The following is a 23,657-nucleotide window of genomic DNA, read 5'->3' as shown; positions in this document are numbered from 1 at the left end:
TCTGGGGACTTTGGGGGTGGGGCCAGGAGACTTTGGGGGTGGATCCAGGAGACATTAGGGGTGGACCCAAGATCAAGGCTGTGACAAGCATAACTGAACTCCAAAGGGAGTTCTGGCCATCACATTTAAAGGAACGGCACACCTTTTCAATTCCTTCCTTCCATAGGAAATCATGAAGGATAGGGGCACCTTCTTTTTGGGCTCATAGAATTGGACCCCCTGGTCCAATCTTTTTGAAACTTGGGGGTTATTTTGGGGAGAGGCACTAGATGCTATAATAAAAGTTTGGTGCCTTTACCCCAAAAAACAGCCCCCCCCCAGAGCCCCAGATACTCACAGATCAATTCTCCATGATTTTCTATGGGAATAAATCTCCATAGGGAATAACAGAGTTCCCAGCAGACATTTCCCTCCCCTCCCCCCGCTTTCTAACGACCCTGAAGCGGGGGGAGGGCCTCCAAACCGGGGGATCCCCTGCCCCCACCTGGGGATTGGCAACCCTACGCTTAGACTGGGTTCTAGCACTTTGCTGACTCATAGCAACAGCTACAGAATGCCTAGCCTTTCTGACTTCCAAGCAGTTTTAACTATTCACACACATCTCTGCCACGTGCTGGGAGTGGCTTTTGCATACTACTAGTAACCCATATTTAAGATGGTGGCTTGAAGGAGCACGCTCAAAGTTGTTCCTGAAGCATAGTGGTGAGTACATAGAAGTGATTCAACATGCATTAGTCTTTTCTTTTGATTACCATGAGATTAGTTAGTATAGCAAATCAGGCCTCAAGGAACCAATGCTTGAACCCCATGAGGAGGGAGGGAGGGAGGGAGGGAGGGAGGGAGGAAGGAAGGAAGGAAGGAAGGAAGGAAGGAAGGAAGGAAGGAAGGAAGGAAGGAAGGAAGGAAGGAAGGAAGGAAGGAAGGAAGGAAGGAAGGAAGGAAGGTGTTGACAGATACACAGCAGATCTTACAACATTGATATTCTGTGCTATTCTAGTGATGTCACTGCACTGTTAGATGCAAAATGGATATATTTGGAATATATCAAAGCGTGGACTTAATGAACTGTCCTGCTATGTCTTGGTATAAATAGCTGTGCTTATTTCCCCGAAATGTCAATCAGCTATTAATGGCTCAGCCGTAATGAAGAAGAAATATGCTCCTTTGCTTTGATGCTAATGTGGCAGCTTGGAAGTTGAATGTTCTCATTTTCTTGTGTTAAGGAATTACCACTGCTGGAATGAGGCTTGGATGACCAGACCTAACCTTCCTATCGGATTTGGAGGATGGCAGGCTGTGGACAGCACTCCCCAAGAAAACAGCGACGGTGGGCTTGTCATTCTTCCTTGTCTTACATGACAGACTGTTTTCGTTTCGTCTTTGAATTGATTTTGTGGAGCAGAATAACACTGTAACATATGTCTGCAGATGGGAAGGGTGACGCACACGGGAGAGGCAGAAGGATCAAAACAGATACAAGGAAAAATTCATAGAATGCATAGTTAAAATTTTTTTAAATGAATTATGTTACCCCGGCCTCAGCACATGAATGAACATAAGTTCAAATTAACATAGGGAATTAATTTGGGTGTTTGCTAGAGTTGCCAGCCTCCAGCTGATCAGCACAGTTGCCCAATGCACTCCACGCAGCTGTGGGAGAAATTTTTTTTAAAACTTTGGCCTCTGTGTCAATACATCAGGTACTTCTAGGAATCACTGGAAACTCTATGGTTTTACCATGGAGTATCCAGCAATTCCTAGAGCTACCCTCTGTCACTTCCAGACTAAACCCAGAAGTTATTTAGCAGTGTTGCCAATGTCATGTTTCCCGCTCCACTGTCCTCCTGGTGGTTTCCAGACTTGAAAACCTTAGTGTTTTTGTAAGGAATTGAAAACAGATATCTTTTAACTAAAGAGGCAGCTGGGAGTAGTGTGTTCAGTATGAAAAGAGTGATGGGGACCAGATTTAAAGGTTTAAAAAGAAACTGAGGGATGTGATATAGTATTAGGGAAATAAAAACCTTTCCTAAGCAAATATTAACAAATATTAGACCAAATCACAGACAATAGGACATTCCTATCCAAGCTATACAATATCACAAACAATCTCCAGGAAATCTCCAAGCTGGGGTTCGTAGTTTTAGCAACTGGAGTCACAAGGCTCTATCTTGAGAGTCAGTTTGGTGTAGTGGTTAAGTGCGTGGACTCTTATCTGGGAGAACCGGGTTTGATCCCCCTCTCCTCCACTTGCACCTGCTGGAATGGCCTTGGATTAGCCATAGCTATCGCAGAGGTTGTCCTTGAAAGGGCAGCTTCTGTGGGAGGCCTCTCAGCCCCACCCATTCACAGGGTGTCTGTTGTGGGGGGAGAAGATAAAGGAGATTGTAAGCCGCTCTGAGTCTCTGATTCAGAGAGAAGGGCGGGGTATAAATCTGCAATTCTTCTTCTATGGCCAAGGAAGCCTAGACCACTGGGGTGGCCACTTCTATTGTCCCTTGATGGGGCCCAACTTTCTGTAGTCAACTCTGTCAGGAGTTCTTCATGTACAAACGTGTCCTCAGTGAAAACAACTGTTTTACCATCCATGTCAAGTCCGCCAGCTCCCTATCTGTCTCAGGTGGACCTTACTATGGTAATTCACACAATGGTCACCTTGAGACCAGACAACTGTAATGCATTTTTTACAGGGATATCTGTGAAGATGCTTTGAAAACTGCAAGCGGTCCAGAACGCAGCAGCTAGATTGCTGACAGGAACATCTCAGCCAGTGCACATATAACACCTATCCTATGACAGCTGCACTGGCTCCCAGTTAGTTAGTTTCTGGTGCCAATTCAAAGTGTTGATACTTACCTTTAAAGCCCTAAACAGCCTGGGACCCTCATACTTTTGGGACTGCCCTTCCCACCACGATCTTCTCTGTCTTTTCTGATCTTCTTGGAATTTATTGAAGGTCCCTGGCCACAAACTGTCTGCCTTGTGTCAAGAAGGGTGAGGGCCTTCTTAGTAGTGGCCCCTGTCCTGTGTGACCAGCTGCCTGAAGAGGTGCCTGCCTTATGGACCTTCCTAGGTTTCACAGGTCATGCAAGGCTGCTGTTTTTCGGGCTGCCTTCGGGTGATTGTGTTCCACCAGCAAGACGATAAATTATGCTCCTGTTGTATCTTCACCATCCATGTAGCCTATCCTGCTTGTAGTGGATTGAACCCAGTGTGGTAAGAGCCAGAGTGCTGTAGTGGTTAAAATAAATAAATGGAATTACACACACAGGACACACAAATATTAGCATCTGTCCATTTGATTAAGCAGAACAAGAATCAAAACCTTACAGGCTTTTAAAAATATTTATAGGAGTTTTCAAGATTAGATAAAACAAGCAAATTGTAAACTGTATAATTCACCTGGCGTCTGAGTGAGAAAGGATGACTGTAAATGATGCAAAAATTAATAAATAAACTTTCACTGAATAGTGAAGCCAGAATTTCTTACAAAACAAAGTAAAAGCAGGAATATTAAATTAAAGTATTGCTAAGTGAATCATGATATAACACTTAGCGTATAGCTGTCATTTTAATTTAAAACAAGGAACAAAGACTTCAAAGCAGTTGACATTTCCAATTAACGAAAAATGTCTGCCCGCAATGAATTCATCTTTGAAGCAGGTTCGAGAATATTATAACTTTTATTAACAGAGAACGAGAATGCTGAATATTTTTCATTGTATTTATCACACTCTGGATAACCTTTCCTGCTCTGTCAGTGAAAAGTTATCTTTTCCATCCCCTAGTAGTTTGTGCCTGGATTTAGATCAATGGTTTGTGGTGGTTGTCCATTTCTTGACCATCCTAATGGGACAAATATAGTCACTATGAAAAGATGATTGCCAAACTGGTGTTCATTATCTTATTTTTGTGGTAGGACAGTAGAAGCCTGATCAGGAATCCTTCTTGATTATCCAAAAATTAACAAATCTTCCAGTCCTGCAGAGACAGGCAAAACAAGACAGACACAGATATCCCACTCACCTTACGCCACTCTCACACTGGTGTTCTCAGCGGGGCTTCCTTCCAATTTCACACTATTTGCCCCGGGGCTTCAGCAAACGGCGTTTTTGCACAGTAAACAGAAACCACTTAAAACCAGTTTCTATTTGCTGCGCGAAAATGCTAACGCTTGCTGCAGCCCCGTGAAATCGGAAGGAAGCCCCGCTGAGAAGACCAACGTGAGAGTGGCGTAAAGTGAGTGGGAAATCGGTCTGAATATTTAGAAGCTAACAGTAAACAATTAGACCATTTCAACAAGGCCACGAAACAACACTCAGCTTCTTGTCATCTGCAATAATCAGCAATGCCGTGCAATCCATTTCAATTAATAACAGAATTTTCAACAGATTTCATAAGAACAAGGGAACAGTCCTGCTAAATCAAACGAAGGGGCCATTGAGTCCAGCATTTGGTTTGTAATGGGGCGAGAGGCCTCTGAGAAATGAGCAAGAAGGGCATGAAAGCAACAGCTATCCCCTCCCCCTCTTGTTTGTTCCTGGCATCTATTGTTCAGAGATACACTCAGGGCTGGTCCCAGGTTTCAGGGGACCCTGGACAAGGAATGCCCAGCAGTCCTGTCCCCGCTCGGATCTCCCTTCCTGCCCACCCACTCACGTGCCAGGTCCCCCCCAGCCATCAGCAGGGGATGGGGTGGGGTAGGGTTGTGGGATCCAGTTTCTGAAGAAAACAGAGAGGTTGCTCTCCCTGTGACCACAGAGAGGCACCAAGCCCACAGACAATAAGAGAAGCTGCGCTTATGGACATGCTGAGGAGAAATGACTGCAATGTGCCTGCCTGAAATTAGCGTTGCTCTTCAGGCAAGTGGTAGCGGCAACCCCAGAGTCCCCTGTTTTTGCTGTTCCATTCAAGACCCTTTGGATTTTATCCCCATGACTCAAGGAGTGAACACATGCCAAGAAACAAGTTGGTGCCCAGATACCTGTCTAGAGTTGCCAAGTCCCGTGACCACCAGTGAGGGATGGGGGAGTTAGAGTTGCCAGATCCATGTTGGAAAACGCCTGGCGATTTGGGGATGGAGCCTGGGAAGGACTGGGTTCTTCAGTAGTCTACAATGCCATACAGTCTATCTTCCAAAGCATCCATTGGCTCCAGGGGAACTGATCTCTGTAGTCTGGAGATGAGCTGTAATTCCAGGAGATCCCCAGGTCCCACCTGGAGGCTGGCATCCCTATGGCTCCACCTGCCTGTGTGTCCTTTTTTAAGCCATTCCATTACCGGCACTCACAGCCACATGTGCGGTCCACGTACACGTTCCTCCACAGCACTGGATAGTTCATGTTGCTAGTGCCTTCACCAGGGCTGCCAGGTGAGCTGCTACTGTGTACCACCTGCGTGTTCTTCCTTGGAGCTATTGGGCTTCGCACTTACAAGCAAGTAGGTGGGGAAAAGGTACACTGGTGGCAACATGACAACTGTGGGCCCCGTGAGAAGCACAGGGCTCTGGCAGCTCCCCCATCTCAGTATGATGATGCTCACCAAAGGCAGACTTCTGATAAACATGTCGATTCCATTTAACTATCAAGACTGATTGTAGAATAAAGGTTAAATCCATACAATAGGTAGCCGAGTTTCTGGAAATCTCCCAGTCCCTGAAGTCAAAGCATGGAAAGGCACTCTATAAACATGGACCGATTCCCCACTAGCCTTGTTCTGGTCTCATTGCTCCTTTTCCCAAGGTGTTTCTGCTGGATTTCGCACAAGCTATCTCGGGGCAGTGAGTTGCCCCGCTTCTTTTCAAGCTCCCTCCACAGCAGGCAGAAACTGGATCCTGCCTGCAACAGAGGGAGTTTGAATGCCGCCCTGGGACAGCTTGTCTGAAATCCAGCAAGAGTGTTGGCGGGGAAAAGAGCAATGAGACCGGAACAAGGCTAGTGGGGAATCAGTCATGCTGTAAATGATATGCTTCATGCTCCCATTAAATGTACCTTGATCCTTGCATGCTGGAGTTCCTGAACAACTTTTAAGCTTTAAGGCTAGAAGGACAGTAGAGCACTTTACCAGGTAGTGGTTATTGTGTTAATTGCAGACAGAATCTGAGCAAATTACATTCAGGATGTTCTTTTGTAATGATACCTTATGGATCATGTTGGCTTTAATGAGATTTTATTTTTGCCGTCTGAGAGGGGAAAATAATTTTATGCATTATGTCTTGCTGTCAAATATCTGTTACAAGTGTTTGTAAATTTGATATGTATCGACTCTGCTTTAATTATGTAACCTTTCGGTAACTTGGTTGGTTTGTTCTTTTTGTTGTAGTGGCTCATGTCTGACAGCTAGTTTCTCTTCTCTACTGAAATGAGGCCTGAATCTGTTTAGCTCTCCCTTTCCTTCCCTCTTACAATTGTTAGATTGTAAGATCCTCAGGACGGTCAAGAACCTGTCTTTCTGGACTTTATAAAATGCTGTGCATGTTGATGATGCTATAACCTTACCAATAGCAGTTAGAAGCTCCAAGACAAGAAAGGATACAGCAAATCTGGCTTCTGACCACAAATGGTAGTATCTGTTGCGCACTGAGTGGCGGAAGGGGGGAAGTAAATATGGGTTGTATGTAAAGGATGGCTGTATCCTGGGCAGGGCTTTTTTTTGTAGCAGGCACTCCTCTGCATACTAGGCCACACACTCCTGGATGTAGCCAACCCTCCAAGAGCTTACAGTAGGCCCTGTAAAAAGAGCCTTTTAAGCTCTTGGAGTAGGGTTGCCAAGTCCAATTCAAGAAATATCTGGGGACTTTGGGGGTGGAGCCAGGAGACATTGGGGCGGAGCCAGGAGCAAGGGTGTGACAAGCATAATTGAACTCCAAGGGAGTTCTGGCCATCACATTTAAAGGGACAGCACACCTTTTTAAATGCTTTCCTTTCATAGGAAATAATGAAGAATAGGGGCACCTTCTTTTGGGGCTCATAGCATTGGACCCCCTGGTTCAATTGTTTTGAAACTTGGGGGGTATTTTGGGGAGAGGCACTAGATGCTATACTGAAAATTTGGTGCCTCTACCTCAAAACATAGCCCTCCCAGAGTCCCCGATACCTCTGGATCAATTCCCCATTATACCTTATGAGAATCGATCTCCACATAGGGAATAATGGAATGCCCAGCAGACATTTTCCTCCTCCCCGTTTCTGGCGACTCTGAAGCAAGGGATTGGCATCTCTACTCATGAGTTGCAGCCAGCTTCTTCAAAGTTACAAAGCCACACCATCCCAAGAGTCTGGTATCAATAGGTTTTGAGGAGTGAGGCCATCTAAACAGACCAGAGGGCCTATGCAGCGACAGGCTCCCTGCCTAAACCTACAAAGAGGGATCCCCTTAAGAGTCTCTGAAGTCCAAACCTGATGTGTCCGCCCGGCCTGCGAGAAGACAGCAATGCTGATTCTGTGAACTCATGAGAAGGAGGGCAGGAAGGGCTGAATCAGTGCTTAGTTCTTCTGGCCCTTTCATGCACACCCACAGAAATGCTGTTCACCACTTTGGGTCCAGGCCAGTTTGATCAGCGATCCTGGGGAGTTTTTTCTTTTTCTTTTTGCCATACTCTGGGTGTGGAGCAGGGGTCACTTTGTTTGGGGCTGGGGAGGTCGTTGTGAATTTCTTGCAATGTGTAGGGAGTTGGACTAGATGACCCTGGAAGTCCCTTGCAACTCTATGATTCTAAGACAGACCAGTGGACTGGCCTCCACTGCTTCTTATCCTAAACCTGTTTTTCTCCTTCCCATTTATCTCCTAACATGTCGGATTGGGCAGACGGACTGTCTGCATCCCCCCTCAATCCCTGCCCATGCTGTACCAAGGACAGAAGGATGTCTAATCAGTCATTTTGTGACCTGATTTCCCTACCAGCGTGTGCCCTTGTCATCCTTCTCTTCCTTCTCTACAATTTCTGTCTGGTGTCCCTGCTCTGGAAATAGATAGAGACGGGTGGGTTCTGGTGGTACTCCAGGACAATCAAAACTTATATCCCATTTTTTGCTCTCCACATTCAGGCATGTACCGGTGTGGTCCTGCTTCAGTTCAAGCCATCAAGCATGGGCATGTCTGCTTCCCATTTGATTCTCCTTTCATTTTTGCAGAGGTATGCATCTGCACAAGATATTCTTCTCTGAACAATGTCAGTGCAAACCATGATTGAGACATGAAGTGGCTCCTTGCTTTAACACATGTAATCAGGGGTTGTTTTGTAGGAAAATAGGTGGTGGGGCTCATTCAGGATTGTTATGCAGCTGCACCACGTACTATTCAATGGACAAGGTGGGAAGGAATAGGTGAAACTCTCAGAAAGGTTCAGGAGCTGCGCTCCTGTGAGCTCCTGCTGAATCTGAGGCCTGCATGTAATCAAATAATTGGTCATCTCTTTCAGTTAGGCAGCATGGTCACCGTTACTGCTATTTAATAACACGTTAGGTGCTGTGTAGAAGCTCAGCCATATCATTCTTTCCCAGAAGCAGAAGAAGAAGAAGAAGATATTGGATTTATATACCGCCCTCCACTCCAAAGAGTCTCAGAGCGGCTCACAATCTCCTTTACCTTTCTCCCCCACAACAGACACCCTGTGAGGTGGGTGGGGCTGAGAGGACTCTCACAGCAGCTGCCCTTTCAAGGACAACCTCTGCCAGAGCTATGGCTGACCCAAGGCTATTCCAGCAGGTGCAAGTGGAGGAGTGGGGAATCAAACCCGGTTCTCCCAGATAAGAGTCTGTACACTTAACCACTACACCAAACTGGAAGACTTAACAGTGGAATCCAGAGCAGAGTTGGTGGTAGAAGGTGCCGTCAAGTCACAGCTGACCTATGGCAACTCTGTGGGGTTTTCAAGGCAAGAGGTGTTCAGAGGTGGTTTGCCATTGCCTGCTTCCATGTCACGACCTTGGTATTCCTTGGAGGTCTCCCATCTAAATACTAGCTGGGAATGACCCTGCTTAGCTTTGGAGATCTGATGAGATTGGGCTCGCCTGGGCAGAGTTATAGCCTTCTATAGCAGTTGAAGTCAGTAGGTTTAGAAGAATCTAATTCTGCTTAGGTCTGTAGTGAGCTTGCTGAAACAGGACTTTATAAAGAAGCAACTAGGACAAGATTAGAGAAATCTGACAACAGAAAATGAATGTCTGTGATGGTTTAGAGCAGGGGTGTCAAACTCAGGAGGGCTGGATCTGACATAAATGGGACTTCGTGGGCTGGGCCATGTGTGTCATAAAATGTAATGCCAGATAGTAAAGATATAAACTTTGCAAAGGACATAGGCAAACACAATTAAAGATTTTTTTTAACTTAAAACACAAACATGCTTAAAATTCTTGCAATATTTTGTTTAAAATGGAAAGGTGGAGGCATAGTGGGATTTGGCAATGCAGTTTTAAAAATAAAACATCAAGAAAGGCACAAGGATCACATCAGACACTAAAAATATAAAATGCTCTCAGCCTGGGAAAACATGAAATAGCTGGGCATTGCAAACTTCTCCCCCCACCTTGGTCTACTCAGATTGGCAATGGCTCTTCAGCAGGTTTTTGTTTGTAGAACAAGCCCAGTAGGAACTCATTTGCATAATAGGCCACAGTCCCTGATATCACTATTGTTGTACATAGGACTTTTTTGTAGAAAAAGCCTAGCAGGGACTAATTTGCATATTAGGCCACACCCCTTGACACTAAGCCAGCCAGAACTGCATTCCTACTCAAAAAAAGCCCTGCTCTTCAGTGTAATATCCCCCTTTGGCTGTGGAGTTCCAGGTTACAGTACTCACTAGGCACCAGTTCTCTTTCCTTTTGGTAGAGACAAAGCTGGCTCAAAGTACCAACCCTTTATTTGCAAGGACACAACTCCAGGAAGCTTCAGCTGGCCATAGGGACACTGAGCTCCACTTCATTGAAACACATTGCAGCACAGACAGAGTTGCAAGGAAAATATGGAATGGATTTCCCATTAAGGTCTCTGTGCCCAGAGACTTGAATGGAAATCCACTCCTCATTTTCTTTGCAGCTTTGCTTCTTGCTGCAGCTGGCAAAGACAAGGCAGAAAGAGCTAGGAACTTCAGCAGCCTGGGAGCTTCAAAGGGTGAAGTTGGGGGTGGGGGAGAGAAAAGAGCCCAATGGGTCTGATTAAAGCTCTGGGCAGGCCGGTTCTGGCCCATGGGCCAGACATTTGACATCCTTGGTTTAGAAAATGTTCTGTATGAGAATGATTGGGAGCATGAGCAAATGTTCTGTATGAGACAGAATTGGAAGGCATGGCTGGTGGACACAGACCAGGAAGTAGCTCCCCACATGGGACTGTGACTGTAGGGGAAGAAGGGAACAAAGTGGGGCAGTGAAAATGAGAATGCTATCTCAAATGCTATACGGAGCAGAAAAGGTGAGCCCAAAAATAAGGAATGAGACTTGATGAGACTGACACTTGCTGAAGCTACCAGGTTGAGCCCACTTTTACCAGTTCGGTGTTGCAGCTACCATCATATAATAACAGGGGTGGAATTCTAGCAGGAGTCCTTTGCATATTAGGCCGCACACCCCTGATGTAGCTAATCATCCAAGAGCTTACAAGGCTCTTTTGGGGGGGATGAGGCCCCCTCAGGGAGGGTGAGGCCTAATATTCAAAGGAGCTCCTGCTAGAATTCCACCCCTGTATAATAAGTTATTTGTCTGGAGTGGCTCATGTTACATGTTGAGGGTGACTAAAAGTTGGTTCTAGAGATAGGCAACCCAGTGGCAGGTTTTTACCCACTGCAGGCCTTACCGTTGTTTAATTCTAGGGATTGCAGTCAGATTGGGAAGCCACCAGGAGCACTTGAAGGGGCAGAGACTGCAGAATTTGGCATTGTGCAACACCATGACATCACTTCCAAGTATGAACTGAGAAGTGACATCACAGTGTTGCATGATGCTGGTCCCCCCCCAATTCTGCTCTCACCGCTCCATCAACACCAGCAATGTCCAGTCATCCTTCTAGGGAAAGCACCCTGACTTTTGCCTGCATTCCCCTCTGCTCCTGCAACTACTTCTTACTCCCTGTAAGACTGACCCTGGGGTCACAAGATCTATGTCGAGAAATAGCTGTGTGCATCAGTGAGCTGGAGTGAGGTGAGACAAGGAAATGAATGGTCCCTTTTCTCAGCGGAGCAGCACGTGTAGAAGGGGAGGAGGAGGAGCTTCATTCCCTTGTCCTTCTTCACTCCAGCCGCCAACTCATGTGGCTATTCCTCTGCATGTGTCCTTTGACCTTGGAAATGATCTTACTGAGAGTTGAAAGGGGCTGCAGGCACAGATTGGAATTCAGGAAAACCGTGTGTTCTGTGCACAAAATGGCTGGGGTGGAACGCTACAATGAACGAAACTAAAAAATCAAGCAAGTTATCCAACAGCAAGATTTATAACAGTTAATGCTTAACCAGCCCTGACCTGGGTAGCCCAGGCGAGTCTGATCTCATCAGATCTCAAATGCTAAGCAGGGTCAGCCTAGGCTAGTATTTGAATGGGAGACTTCCAAGGAATAACAGGGCTGTGATGTGAAGGCAGGCAATGGCCAACCACCTCCAATCATCTTTTGTTTTGAAAACCCAACAGGTTTGCCATAATCAGCTGTGACTTGATGTCAAAAAAAAGTGCTTAACTATCAGGAGTGAGAAAACTGAGAGGCTCATCCGAGAACTAGCCACTAAAACCGTTGGGCACATCACTTGCCCTAAAGTAGTTCTGTCCTGGCTAGACTTTGGGGAAGGTCCATGACTGGCTCACATTAAGCCTGTTGCTTGCAAGCCCTGTTGAGTGAAGAGGGAATAAATAGAGCAAATCAGGTCACGCCATGTGGAGACGGTGGGCTGAAAGAGTTTGTTGGAAGTTCATTTTGTATTTCACATTTGAAGCGTATATTATCATCTAAAGGGGTTTCCAGAAGATCATTAAGTCCAGAATCGAAAGTTATCTAATTGCACCTCTGTAAGCAATGATCAGTGAGTGCCTTTCTGGTACAGTGATTAGAATGCTGAAGTAAGCTTGGAAGACCAGGTTCAAACGCCTTTTCCCCCATCCAAATGAGATGAAAATGGGTTGGATCCTCTCATCTACAGATGCAAAGATCACATAATAGTCACACAGGTCAGAAGGCTGGAGTCAGAAGCGGTAAGGGAGCGAAATCGCCCTCTCCTCTTTCTTCCGTCAGTGGAGCTGTGCTGATAGAAGAGAGGAAAAGGATGATTTCCTCCTCTTCCCCTTCCCTGCTGCAGCTTCCAGACCTGCATGACTGTTAATTCACATGGATCCTGCAATCCCAAGAATAATCGTTCCCAGGGTCAGAAAGGACTGTTGGAGGGAGGAGAATGTGTAGAAGATCTGCAATTGTCTGTGCCTTCTGCTGGTGGATCATGGGATCCAACCCACTCTGCTTGGACTGCAGTGGTCCCCAAAAAATCATAGGAAAGCAGGTTCAGGAAAAGTGCATACTGGAGGAGGGGAAACAGGGACGGATTAACAAGTAGGCCAAGTAATCACTGGCCTATGGGCCCCCATGCCTTTAGGGGCCCTGGGCTGGCTCCCCCCCCTCCCAATTTCCCCTGATTGTTAATGTTTGTTTTGTGTAATAAAATTGGTTTATTAAAATTGTTGGTTGGTAAAAGGATGGCTGGAGCATGATTAGAGCATGATATTGTACTGATGCTCCAAATAAAGAGCTTTCTTGTGGAAACAGCCACTGAATATAGAGACCCAGTGGAACAATTCACTCTCAGAAGAGGCTGGCTAGATGGAGACTAGGAAAAGCCATGAATCATATAGTGTTGGAAGACCTACAGATGATGCATTGAGCAACATACTAGAGGGGGGTTGGAAGTGAATGTGCTGCCCTGCTCATCCCCAAAATCACTGCCCCTCTGCTATGCACATCTGCACAGATGTAGGTTCAGCTGCTGTTGCCAGTCTTGGGAATGGAACCCAGACATGTGCCTAAGCACTGTGCCGGTGTGTAGAGAATATGCATAAAAGGGTCAGTGCTTGTCCTCTGCCCTTTTAGACCTTATAGATCAATGTGTTCTATGTATAGGGTTTATAGTGTTCAGTCTTCTCTGGGCCTTTAATGATTTAATTAATTTCTTTCTCATGGTGCATATGGCAGTAATTCCATGACACAATATTTAAGTATGTACTGATCCTGTGCATCTTGAGTCAGCATGTGACTTAATGCTTTGCCTTTATTTATTTATTTATTAGGTTAACAGTGATGTTGTCTACTCAAAAGTTATGAAAAATGGGACAACGGAAGTTAAATATATTGACAAGACCCACGTTGGGAAATTAATCCTGACCAAGGCAGTGGGCATGGATGAAAAAAGGGATATCACCGAGAGTTACAAATTCCAAGAAGGTAATAATATGGCAAACTCAATGACAAACTATGTTTGTCATAGTCTGTATGTTCACAGAGCAAATTGCTGTAGTGGTTAAGTGCACAGACTCTTATCTGGGAGAACTGGATTTGATTCCCCACTCCTCCACTTGCAGCTGCTGGAATGGCCTTGGGTCAGTCACAGCTCTCGCAGAGTTTCAAGGACAACTTCTGGGAGAGCTCTCTCAGCCCCATGCACCTCACAGGGGGGTTGTTGTGGGGGAAGAAGATAAAGAAGATTGTGACCACTCTGAGACTCTGAGATTCAGAATGAAGGGTGGGATATAAATCTAGTATCTTCAATATCTTTTTGTTTGGTTGCCTTCCAAGAGTTTTCATTTTTTAAAGGAAGAAGATAATGGCACTTTGTCTTCTGCCCACCTGTTGTCACAGCAGAACATCAGTTGCTCAGGCACATAAGTCAATATTGGGTTATAAGTGTTTCCAGGGCCTTTATTGTAGCAGGAACTCCTTTGCATACTATGCCACACACCCCTGATGTAGCCAATCCTCCTGGAGCTTACAGGGCTCTTAGTACAGGGCCAACTGTAAGCTCCAGGATGATTGGCTACATCAGGGGTGTGTGGCCTAATAGGCAAAGGAGTTCCCGCTACAAAAAAAGCCCTGAGTGTTTCAGTTCTCAGGGAGCCAGATAGAAGAAGACGACATTGGATTTACATTCAGAGTGATTCACAATCTCCTTTATCTTCCTCCCCCACAACAAACACCCTGTGAGGTGTGTGGGGCTGAGAGGACTCTCACAGCAGCTGCCGTTTCAAGGACAACCTCTGCCAGAGCTATGGCTGACCCAAGGCCATTCCAGCAGCTGCAAGTGGAGGAGTGGGGAATCAAACCCAGTTCTCCCAGATAAGAGTCCACACACTTAACCACTACACCAAACTGGCTCTCGAGATAGAGTCTTGTGACTCCAGTTGCTAAGACTACCAACTCCTGCTTGGGGATTTCCTGGAGATTTGAGAGTGGTGCCTGAGGAGGATGGAGTTTGGGAAGGGCAGGGAGCTCAGCAGGGATGGGATGTTACTCTAGGACTTCTAGAGTCTAGTTTCTTTTACACTCTGTTGTATACCATAGAGTCCCACCCTACAAATCTGCTAATTCCTCAGGGAAACTAATTTCTATAGGAAATAGCAGCTCTGTAGAATAGAAATCTGTTGCAATTCCAGGAGAACTCGAGGCTCCACCTTGTTCTTGAGAACATGACCAGTTGCTGGCCCTATTCTCTTTTGTGGCTCTGTAGGCCTCAAACTACTACTTCTGTGAAGCCTCAGACTCCCTCTTATAGGAAACCTTTGACTGAATCCCTTAATCCCTGCTCCCAACTAGATCTGCAGGAGTCGGTGGGAGGGGAACTGGCTAGCAACAGTGTGACATCCCTTCTAGGAAAAACCCAGAAGGGATGTCATACCTCTGTAGGAATTGCCATAGAGTTTCACCACAGAGCGCTCAACTATTTGTACGACATACAGATGTCCCTTCTGAGTTTATAGTGGAAGTGACAGCCGGGTCACCCTGGCCCTAGCAGGAAATTGAAAAACCTTCCCTGAGCTGTAATGATATCTAAGTATGCGTTGGTACATTTTTGGGTTGCCAAGTCCAACTCAAGAAATATCTGGGGACTTTGGGGGTGGAGCCAGGAGACATTGGGGGTGGAGCCAGGAGCAAGGGTGTCACAAGCACAATTGAACTCCAAAGGGAGTTCTGGCCATCACATTTAAAGGGACCACACACCTTTTAAATGCCTTCCCTCCATTTGGAAATAATGATGGATAGGGGCACCTTCTTCTGGGGCTCACGGAATTGGACAGCCTGGTCCAATCTTTTTGAAACTTGGCGGGTGTTTTGAGGAGAGGCACCAGATGCTGTGCTGAAACTTTGGTGCCTCCATCTCAAAAAACAGCCCCACCACCCCAGATACCCACAGATCAGTTTTCAATTGTACCCTATGGGAATAGTTCTCCATAGGGTATAATGGAGTGCCCAGCAGACATTTCCCTCCCCCACCCTGTTTTCTGATAGCCCTGAAGTGGAGGGGGGGGGTCTCCAAACCAGGGGATCCCCTGCCCCCAACTGGAGATTGACAACCCTAGTACATTTGTGTATATTCACCTCCTGTTAACCTCCTCCCTCTCTTTATTCCCTTTCCATTGTCTCCCTTTTATTGCAAACTGCTGGGCTGGAATCTGCCTCTTTTGATCACATTGCCCTATAAAATCCCATATATCTGGATGATAATGTATAGTGCAACTTATACTTTTCAGGGTCATAAAGGCATTCTCTTGTAGCACATACAGGATAGTCATTAGAGTTGGGCAGAAGACTGTGGCGCTTCTCTTTCAGAAGCATTTCCATTTGTTTTGTAGGTACAGAGGAAGAAAGGCTGGCCCTTGACACTGCCCTGATGTATGGTGTTAAAAGGAAGGATACCCAGGATGTCTTACCCAGCGCGGAGGTTGACATGGACTTCCAAGTGGAAGATTCGACAATTGGCAGCGACTTCAAAGTCAGCGTTACTTTCAAAAATAACACCCAGAACCGCTACACCATGAAGTCGTATCTTTCTGGAAACATTGTGTTTTATACTGGAGTCTCCAAGACAGAGTTCAAGAACCACAGTTTTGATGTGACGCTGGAGCCCGCGAAAAGTAAGGCAAGAAAATGCTGGATTTGCATTTTAATTTAAAATATATGGCGCCCCTCTTTCCTGAGGACTTGTGGCGGATAAGGATGCAATAAGGAAACAAGTAAAATATCTCGTTAAAATTCAATTAAAACCTCATTAAAACAAAGCAAAAAAAAACCCCACCCAATCTCTCTTTACTCTGGGTCCCAAAGGCCAGAATAAAATGTTTACAGCTGTAAGATGAATTTCTTTTTCAGGCTGCACTCCTTGACTGACTACTTAGAAATGTGCTAAATTTTGCTGTGTACTTATGCCAGTGGTCAATAATCCCTTGTTTCAGAATAATTGGTGATTACTTGACCAATATTGATAATATTGCTATAGCTGTTATGACTTTAAAAACAACTCCTGATTTTTTGGGGTGTGTGGGGGGTATTTTTTTGTATTTTGTGTGTGTCTGCATTTGGAAGTCATGGTGACCTCTGGTGACTGACCCCTACTGGGGGCCTGGAGGATATTCAGGGAGGTGACTGAATAAAAAGCCTGCCCCGCCTCCCAATTGCTGGTATTCCAAGGAGGTCTCCCATCCAAGCACTTGCCAGAGTCGACCCTGCTTTGCTTCTGAGATCTGAGGAGATCAGGCTTGCCTGGGCTATCCGGATCAGGGCAAAATGCACTTCTATTTTTGAGATGCTCCATTTTCACCCACCCTTCCTCCAAGGAGCTCAGGGTGGCGTAGACTGGCCATCCCTCCTCCTGTTTACGTTCACAACAGCCCTGTAAGGTAGGGTAGGCTGAGAAATTGGGACTGTCTCAGAGTCCCTCCCAGCCAGCTTCCATGGCAGAGTGGGGATTTGAAGGCTGGGCCTCCCAGATGTTAGTCCTTCATTTTTAATCGCTACACCAAACTTGCGCTCAGTCTTGGAATTTAACTTTGAAATTATCAAAGAACAAGCCTTTTAATTTCGTTAAGAAACTTGCTCCTATACTACTGGCAGGGCTGGCCCTCCCACTAGGCAAACTAGGTGATTGGCTAGGACGCTGGCCTTCTCGGGGCGCCGAATTGGGCACCCCTATATGACTCGGTGCCGTTATCAGTGCAGGGGTGGAGTGCCAGAAGTTAGTCTTGCCTAGGGTGCTAGACAGCCTAGGGCCAGCCCTATCCACTGGAATCTCTTTGCCCCATCCCCTGTTTATATACAAATGCTACTCCTGAGATTTCCAGTTGTAAGCAGAGCTGGCAGCGTTACCAGTCAGCCCTCTCAATGAGGGGCCTTCTGTTATTGTTCTTCTTTGGTGACTGGACATTCAACATAGTATTTTCAGGGGGACTGCCTTCCAGGTATGTGTGCTTCATTTGATAACTTTCTGGCTCTGCACATAGTGCCCTTGTGCAGTGGAGGACTGTGATGGTGCCCACCACCCCAATCGCCTGGAACATCCACCCCATCCATTATCCTACCTGATACCTGCTCATAGGATATCATTTTCAAATAGGGTCCTGTATGCGTAGAACACAACATCAGTGTAAATGGGATAAGGGATAAGAATGGGCTGTACGCACACAGTCCCCTATTTAAATATTATATCTAAGATGCAGCTGATAGGTGTGTGCAGGGGTGGAATTCTAGCAAGCTCATTTGCATATTAGGCCACACACCCCTGCTGTAGCCAATCCTCCAAAAGCTTACAAAAAAGAGCCTTGTAAGCTCTTGGAGGATGGGTGTTGCCTAATATGCAAAGGAGCTTCTGCTAGAATTCCACCCCTGAGTGTGTGCAATGACTGAGTAGGCACATCTGGAGGGGCACAGCCAGTGGGGACAAACCCACTCTTCCACTGTCGCTTGATGCTGTGTCATCTGCATAAAGCTTGTGTTTATTTATACAGTGCTTTTTTTGTAGCAGGAACTCCTTTGCATATTAGGCCACACACCCCTGCTATAGCCAATCCTCCAAGAGCTTACAGGGCTGTTATTACAAGGCTTACTGTAAGCTCTTGGAGGATTGGCTACATCAGGAGGGGTGTGACCTAATATGCAAAGGAGCTCCTGCTACAAAAAAGCCATACTTCGTAAATTATTTGCATCAATTCTGATGAGATGTACTTTCAATTATGGCTAGGAGTCTAACCTTACTCTCTTGCACTCTTTTTCAGATTGTCAAAAGAAAATCACATTGCTTATTTTGTTATTTTCTTTGAGGAGGCGGGCTGAGGAGACATGATTATTCTTAGGTCTGAGCTAAGGTTAAGTAAGACTTAGGGGCATCTGTTGTAATTCCGTTGTAGCAGAGGGGCCTCATCAAACAGATTTTGACAAGACTTGGAAATCTGGATCAGACGGCTGCCTGGGAATAGTTAGAAGAGCGAAAGTCAAGGTTTCCTTTTGATATGGATGGCACAAAAGGAGGGAAACCAGTGATTTTTTTTCACCTGGTAGCCCTTAGTGGGGAAAGTCAGTGTTTTTGTTCCATTGGGAAATTCCAAATCAAGACAAGAGGTCAGTCTCCACAACTGCCGCCCATCTTGCCCTACCACAGCAACCTGCTAGACCTCAAGACAAGCAGCGAACAGGTCACTCTGATTCCAGTGATTGTTCACATACTTCCTTCATCCCAGTAGATCCAGGCTTTAATCAGTCTGTGGTGTGAATTAAGAATCTTCATTGGCTGGAGAATGTGCATTCAACTTCCGTGTTCTCTTCCTTAGCAGCATTCTCTAGCATAATTATTGTGCACTGGCACCTATGTTCTCAAAATGTAGTTTTCTCAAGCTATGCCATCAACAGTGAATTATCTCATTTCCGTGTTTTTTGCACTGTCAATGAGAACTCAATGGGAAGTAAACAGAGCTGACAGTGTGAAAATGTGGTACCTGAGTACCAAAATTTGCTCCAGAGTAAGCTACTGCAAAACACAGATTGATTTCCCACTCACCTTAGGCCGCTCTCACGCTCCTCTTCTCAGTGGGGCTTCCGTCTGATTTCATACTATCTGGCCTGGGGCTGCAACTAGTTTCGCCTTTTTCACGAGGCAAACAGAAAATAGGTTTTAGAGGTTTCTGTTTCCCACGAAAAAGGCGAAGCTAGTTGCAGCCCCGGGGCAGATAGTGTGAAATCGGACAGAAGCCCTGGTGAAAAGAGGAGCGTGAGAGTGGCCTAAGATGAGTGGAAAATCGGTCACACTTAAACACACTTTGGAAGTTGAATTCAAACATCAGGGTATTTTCCAAGTGAATGATGAAGTCATAAAAACAGTGGGGGAAAGAACAAGATGATTTCCAAATTCCCCAGTGTGTTTTGAACATATTCTTCCACTAGCAAACTTACACAACTTCTTAATTAAGAAACAGTATTATGAATGAAATTGATCTCCTTCAGTTTGCTTCAGAAATAACCATTATACAGTTGTAAAAAAGAGAGAAATCTTCCACACAAGTATGCTGATAATTTACAAGCTGCTTTCGCTACGCTTGATCTATGAAGCCCCATTTGGAGTATTGCATGCAGTTTTGGTCTCAAAAAAGGGTATTGCAGAGTTTGTGAAAGTACAGGAGAGGGCAACCAAGATTATGAAGGGACTGTAGCACTTTTTTTTTTCTGAGAAAAGGCTATCAAGTCTGGGACTTCTCAATTTAGAAAACAGAGAAGGAAGGGAAATCATGACCTCTTATTTAATCGTGCATGAGGAGGAAAAAGTGGGTAGATATAACTTTTTCTCCCCATAATACTAGCACCCAGTAAATTTGATGGGCAATTGGTTTCGAACAGATAAAATGAAGCACTTCTTTACTCAGTGAGTTATTAAATTGTGGAATGCATTGCCAGTTGATGTAGTGATGGCCACTTGCATGGATAGCTTTTAAAAAAAGGGTGAGGCAGATTCATGGAGAATAGGTTATCAGTGGCTATTAGCCATAGTGACGAACGGGAATCTCCATTTTTGGAAGCAGCAAATATCTGAAATCTAGTGTTAGGAGGCAACATCAATAGAAGGCCTCAGCCTCCATGCCGTGTTTGTTGGCCCTCTAGGACAACTGGTTGGCCAGTTTGTGAGACAGGATGCTGGTTTGAGCCAGCAGGGCTCTTCTTATGCTGTTAGGGTTTCCTGCTTCACAGGATTTTTCTCTGTGCCTCTTACAAGGCAGCTTCATTTCTGGTGCTTTTCCTAACCTGTGTTTCTGGAGCAGAACAAAACTTGGCAACATGCACAGGGAGTGGTGGAAGTGGCTTGGAATATTTTTTCATTGCTTATATGTACCCGAGAGCCAGTATGGTGTGGTGGTTAAGAGCGGCAGACTGTAATCTGGAGAACTGGGTTTGATTTCCCCACTCCTCCATGTGAAGCCTGCTGGGGGACCTTGGGCCAGTCACAGTTCTCTCAGAAGTCTCTCAGCCCCACCTGCCTCACAAGGTGCCTGTTGTGGGGCGGGCAAGGTGATTGTAAGCTGCTTTGAGACTCCTTAGGGCAGAGAAAAGTGGGGTATAAAAATCAACTTTTCTTCTTCTGTCATTAATTAAAAGGTTGGTGAGCCCTGCTCTAACCACTATACTACATTGGACAAAGCTTATAATCCTTCCCTTCAGCAGCGATGCTAGCTCAGAACCCCACCAGAGGAAGAACTTCTAGCAGCTTTTTGTTATTGGGGCAGATCTCAGATTCATCAGGAGCTCACAGGAGCACAGCTCCTGAACCTTTCTGATGCTTCCCCCTCTTCCTCCCTATCTACCATGTCCATTGAATAGTAGGTGCAGCTGCATAACAATCCCTGGATTAGGAGAGCAGGCAGCCAGCCAGCCACCTGGGGATTTGCCACACCCCCAGCAGCCGTCGTTAACCCCTGGAGAAGCTCACACTATCCTTTCTCCACTTCTTATGTGATTTTGGGTGGCGGGTGGCTTGTTGGCCTTTTGACCCACATATGGATCTCTAGCCAGCCCAAGCAGGCCTTGCTCGCCCAGGGCTCTCCTTTCTTGCATTGGGCTGCTTTTGGCTGGGGGGTATGCTAATGAGTTATGCTAATGAGCTCCGCCACCTATTTTTCTACAAAACAATCCCTGATCAGGGACTACTTCCTGGTATCACTGTGCCTAGCCACAGCATATGGGGGAAATCCCAGGGGTGAAAGAGATCTAAGTTGTCATAAAATAAATCCAAATTTTCAAGCATAACTATAGTACGTGTGGATCACAGCCTGATCCGGGGGAGGTGGGGAGGGAAAACAAGCCACAGCTCTGCAGTTGGATGTTTCTTTAGTGCCTTGGAAAGCAGTGGCCACTCTCTCTCTGTGAGAAGCATCTTTATTGCATCTGATGGCCTATGGGTAATACAGTATCAGCAGGACTGGAAGTAATAACTTGCCGGTATATTGCTTTCAGGCTTCAGTTGTGTTTCTTTGTTTGTTTGTTTCCTCCTGTCAGCTCAAACAACCGAGGTGCTAATCAAGGCCAACGAGTACATGAGCCGGCTGTTGGAACAAGCCTCCCTGCATTTCTTCATCACAGCCCGTGTCAACGAAACGCAGAAGATCCTGGCCAAGCAGAAGAGCGCCACACTAAAAATTCCCCAATTGCTCCTTAAGGTCAGTTTCAGGGACTGCAAGAAACAGACAGATGTAGCTGCGCTGTGGGTGAGTTTTGCATCTCAATTAAAAGCGGGGCTTTTTTTGGTAGAAAAAGCCCAGCAGGAACTCATTTGCATATTAGGCCACACATCCCTGACACCAAGCCAGCCGGAACTGCGTTCTTGTGCGTTCCTGCTCAAAAAAAGCTCTGATTAAAAGTATCTACCCGAGATCTTGGAGGACCACTGCCAATTAAGGGGTCAATATAGGTACTGTATTTATTTTATTTTATTTTATTTCTAGGCAGGGGTGTTGTTTTTTTTTGCAGGAACTCCTTTGCATATCAGGCCACACACCCCTGATGTAGCCAATCCTCCAAGAGTTTACAGGCCTCTTAATCCAGGGCCTACTATAAATGCTTGGAGGATTGGCTACATCAGGGGGTGTGGCCTAAAATGCAAAAAACTCCTGTTGCAAAAAAGCAGTTTCTAGGCTTATATCCTGCCCCTCTTCTGGGTCAAAGGGCTTGGGGCAGCTCAGAACATTGAATAAACAAGTTATAAATAAAGTCAATACATACTAAACAAAAAAAATTAAATTACAGTCTGAAAAATAGCAGCCTAACTCAGGTATCAGAATAAAACATACATCATTTGGAACCCAATAATCAATACCCAAGAGTGCCATTTAAAAAACAACAGCAGGCAGCACTACTAACAGATGGTAGAAAACTGGCCTCAGTCATCCTCTATGGAAAGTCCGGCATCCTAGATAATGCAGGAACTATGTTTAGTGTGATTGTCTGAAGACAAGCATCTTCACTAGCTATGTTTAGTAAGAGTCTCAAAACCTAGTATCATACCCAAACCATAGCAGACCATTGACCTATCTAGCTTGGTGCCTTTTAGAGCAGGGATAGCCAAATTGCAGCTCAGGAGCCACATATGGCTTTCACACATATTGTGTGGCTCTTGAAGCCCCCCCTGCCTTGTTGGCTGCCTTGAAGAAAGCATTTGTCTCTTTCGATCACTTCTCCAAGTCAAGCCAACCTGCAGTTGGAGAATGCATTTCAAGTTAAAGTTGCTTTCTTTCCACCTCTTCCTCCTTCTCCCCATCTTCTTTCCTTTCTGTCTCTCAAACATCTGACGCTCATGTTTTGCAGCTCTCAAACATTTGATGCTTATTCTATGTGGCTCTTATGTTAAGCAAGTTTGGCCACCCCTGGTTAAGAGGAATGAAACACTAATCAGTCCACATAGTACTAAAAAAACCCCACACGGTTAAGGTAATATCAATTGTAAAATTAGTTGTAAATTATAAATTTCACTTCTCAGTGGAGCAAATTAATAGTGACAATGTTATTGATATCAACAGGATTTAGTCATCACTTTAGCTGAGATTTCTTTAGGCTCAGTTTCCTGTTCCACTGAAGTAATTTCCTGCTGCAGAAGCAGACTGACAGTGTATGGTCATTGGAAGAGTCTCAAACTGAAATTGGCTTGGAAAGGGGGAAAACTTCTCAAGCAAATTGTTGCAACCAGAAGCTGCATGAAAAAGAAAATCATGTGTATGTTCTGAACTTTTTTAAAAAAATTGTTCAAAGTCAAAACATTCAATATGCCATTAATTTATACACTTTTACTATTCCCTATTCCCAGCATTCCCCCGTTTGTGGTTCGCTAAGCTGGAATCTTAGCCTTTTGCACTTCTATTGATTTGTTCATGCTCTGCTTTTCTAAATGGGTCACGGTGCTACAACAATTTGGACTTGTGGGCCACCATGTCAAAAAGATTGGAAAACATGGCTATATCATCCATATCCCCAACTACTTGTTTCACTCAGGAGGAGTTCAAAGAGTACTTTCAGGATGTGTGTTTTGGAGGCAGGAATAATCCTAAACTCGAGGGGGGGGGAGTAGTCTTGTATGTATGGTGCTCTGTAGGTCTGGCTCAAGCTATCAAGTCAACCCAGTGCCCCCCCCCCTTCCATGCAGCCTTCCCCAATATGATCCAAAGGAGACTGAGGAA

The 23,657-nt window shown here is 45.4% G+C and overlaps 1 protein-coding gene across 1 annotated transcript in view; it reads left to right on the top strand.

Annotated features, from left to right (window-relative positions):
* The window catches only part of F13A1 (coagulation factor XIII A chain), a 118,675-nt gene that overhangs the window by 79,468 nt on the left and 15,550 nt on the right, over positions 1-23,657 (top strand). Inside the window, exons 9-13 of the mRNA XM_060244190.1 lie at positions 1,224-1,327; positions 8,043-8,131; positions 13,254-13,407; positions 15,810-16,091; positions 21,487-21,647. Coding sequence (XP_060100173.1) covers positions 1,224-1,327; positions 8,043-8,131; positions 13,254-13,407; positions 15,810-16,091; positions 21,487-21,647 — 790 coding nt within the window. The remainder of the gene's footprint in view (positions 1-1,223; positions 1,328-8,042; positions 8,132-13,253; positions 13,408-15,809; positions 16,092-21,486; positions 21,648-23,657) is intronic.

The sequence above is a fragment of the Heteronotia binoei genome, chromosome 7 (genome assembly GCF_032191835.1).
Source record: "Heteronotia binoei isolate CCM8104 ecotype False Entrance Well chromosome 7, APGP_CSIRO_Hbin_v1, whole genome shotgun sequence".
In the NCBI taxonomy this organism is placed as follows: Eukaryota; Metazoa; Chordata; class Lepidosauria; order Squamata; family Gekkonidae; genus Heteronotia; species Heteronotia binoei.
Note: the sequence above shows the minus strand (reverse complement) of the source record. Positions and strands in the feature narration are given on the sequence as shown.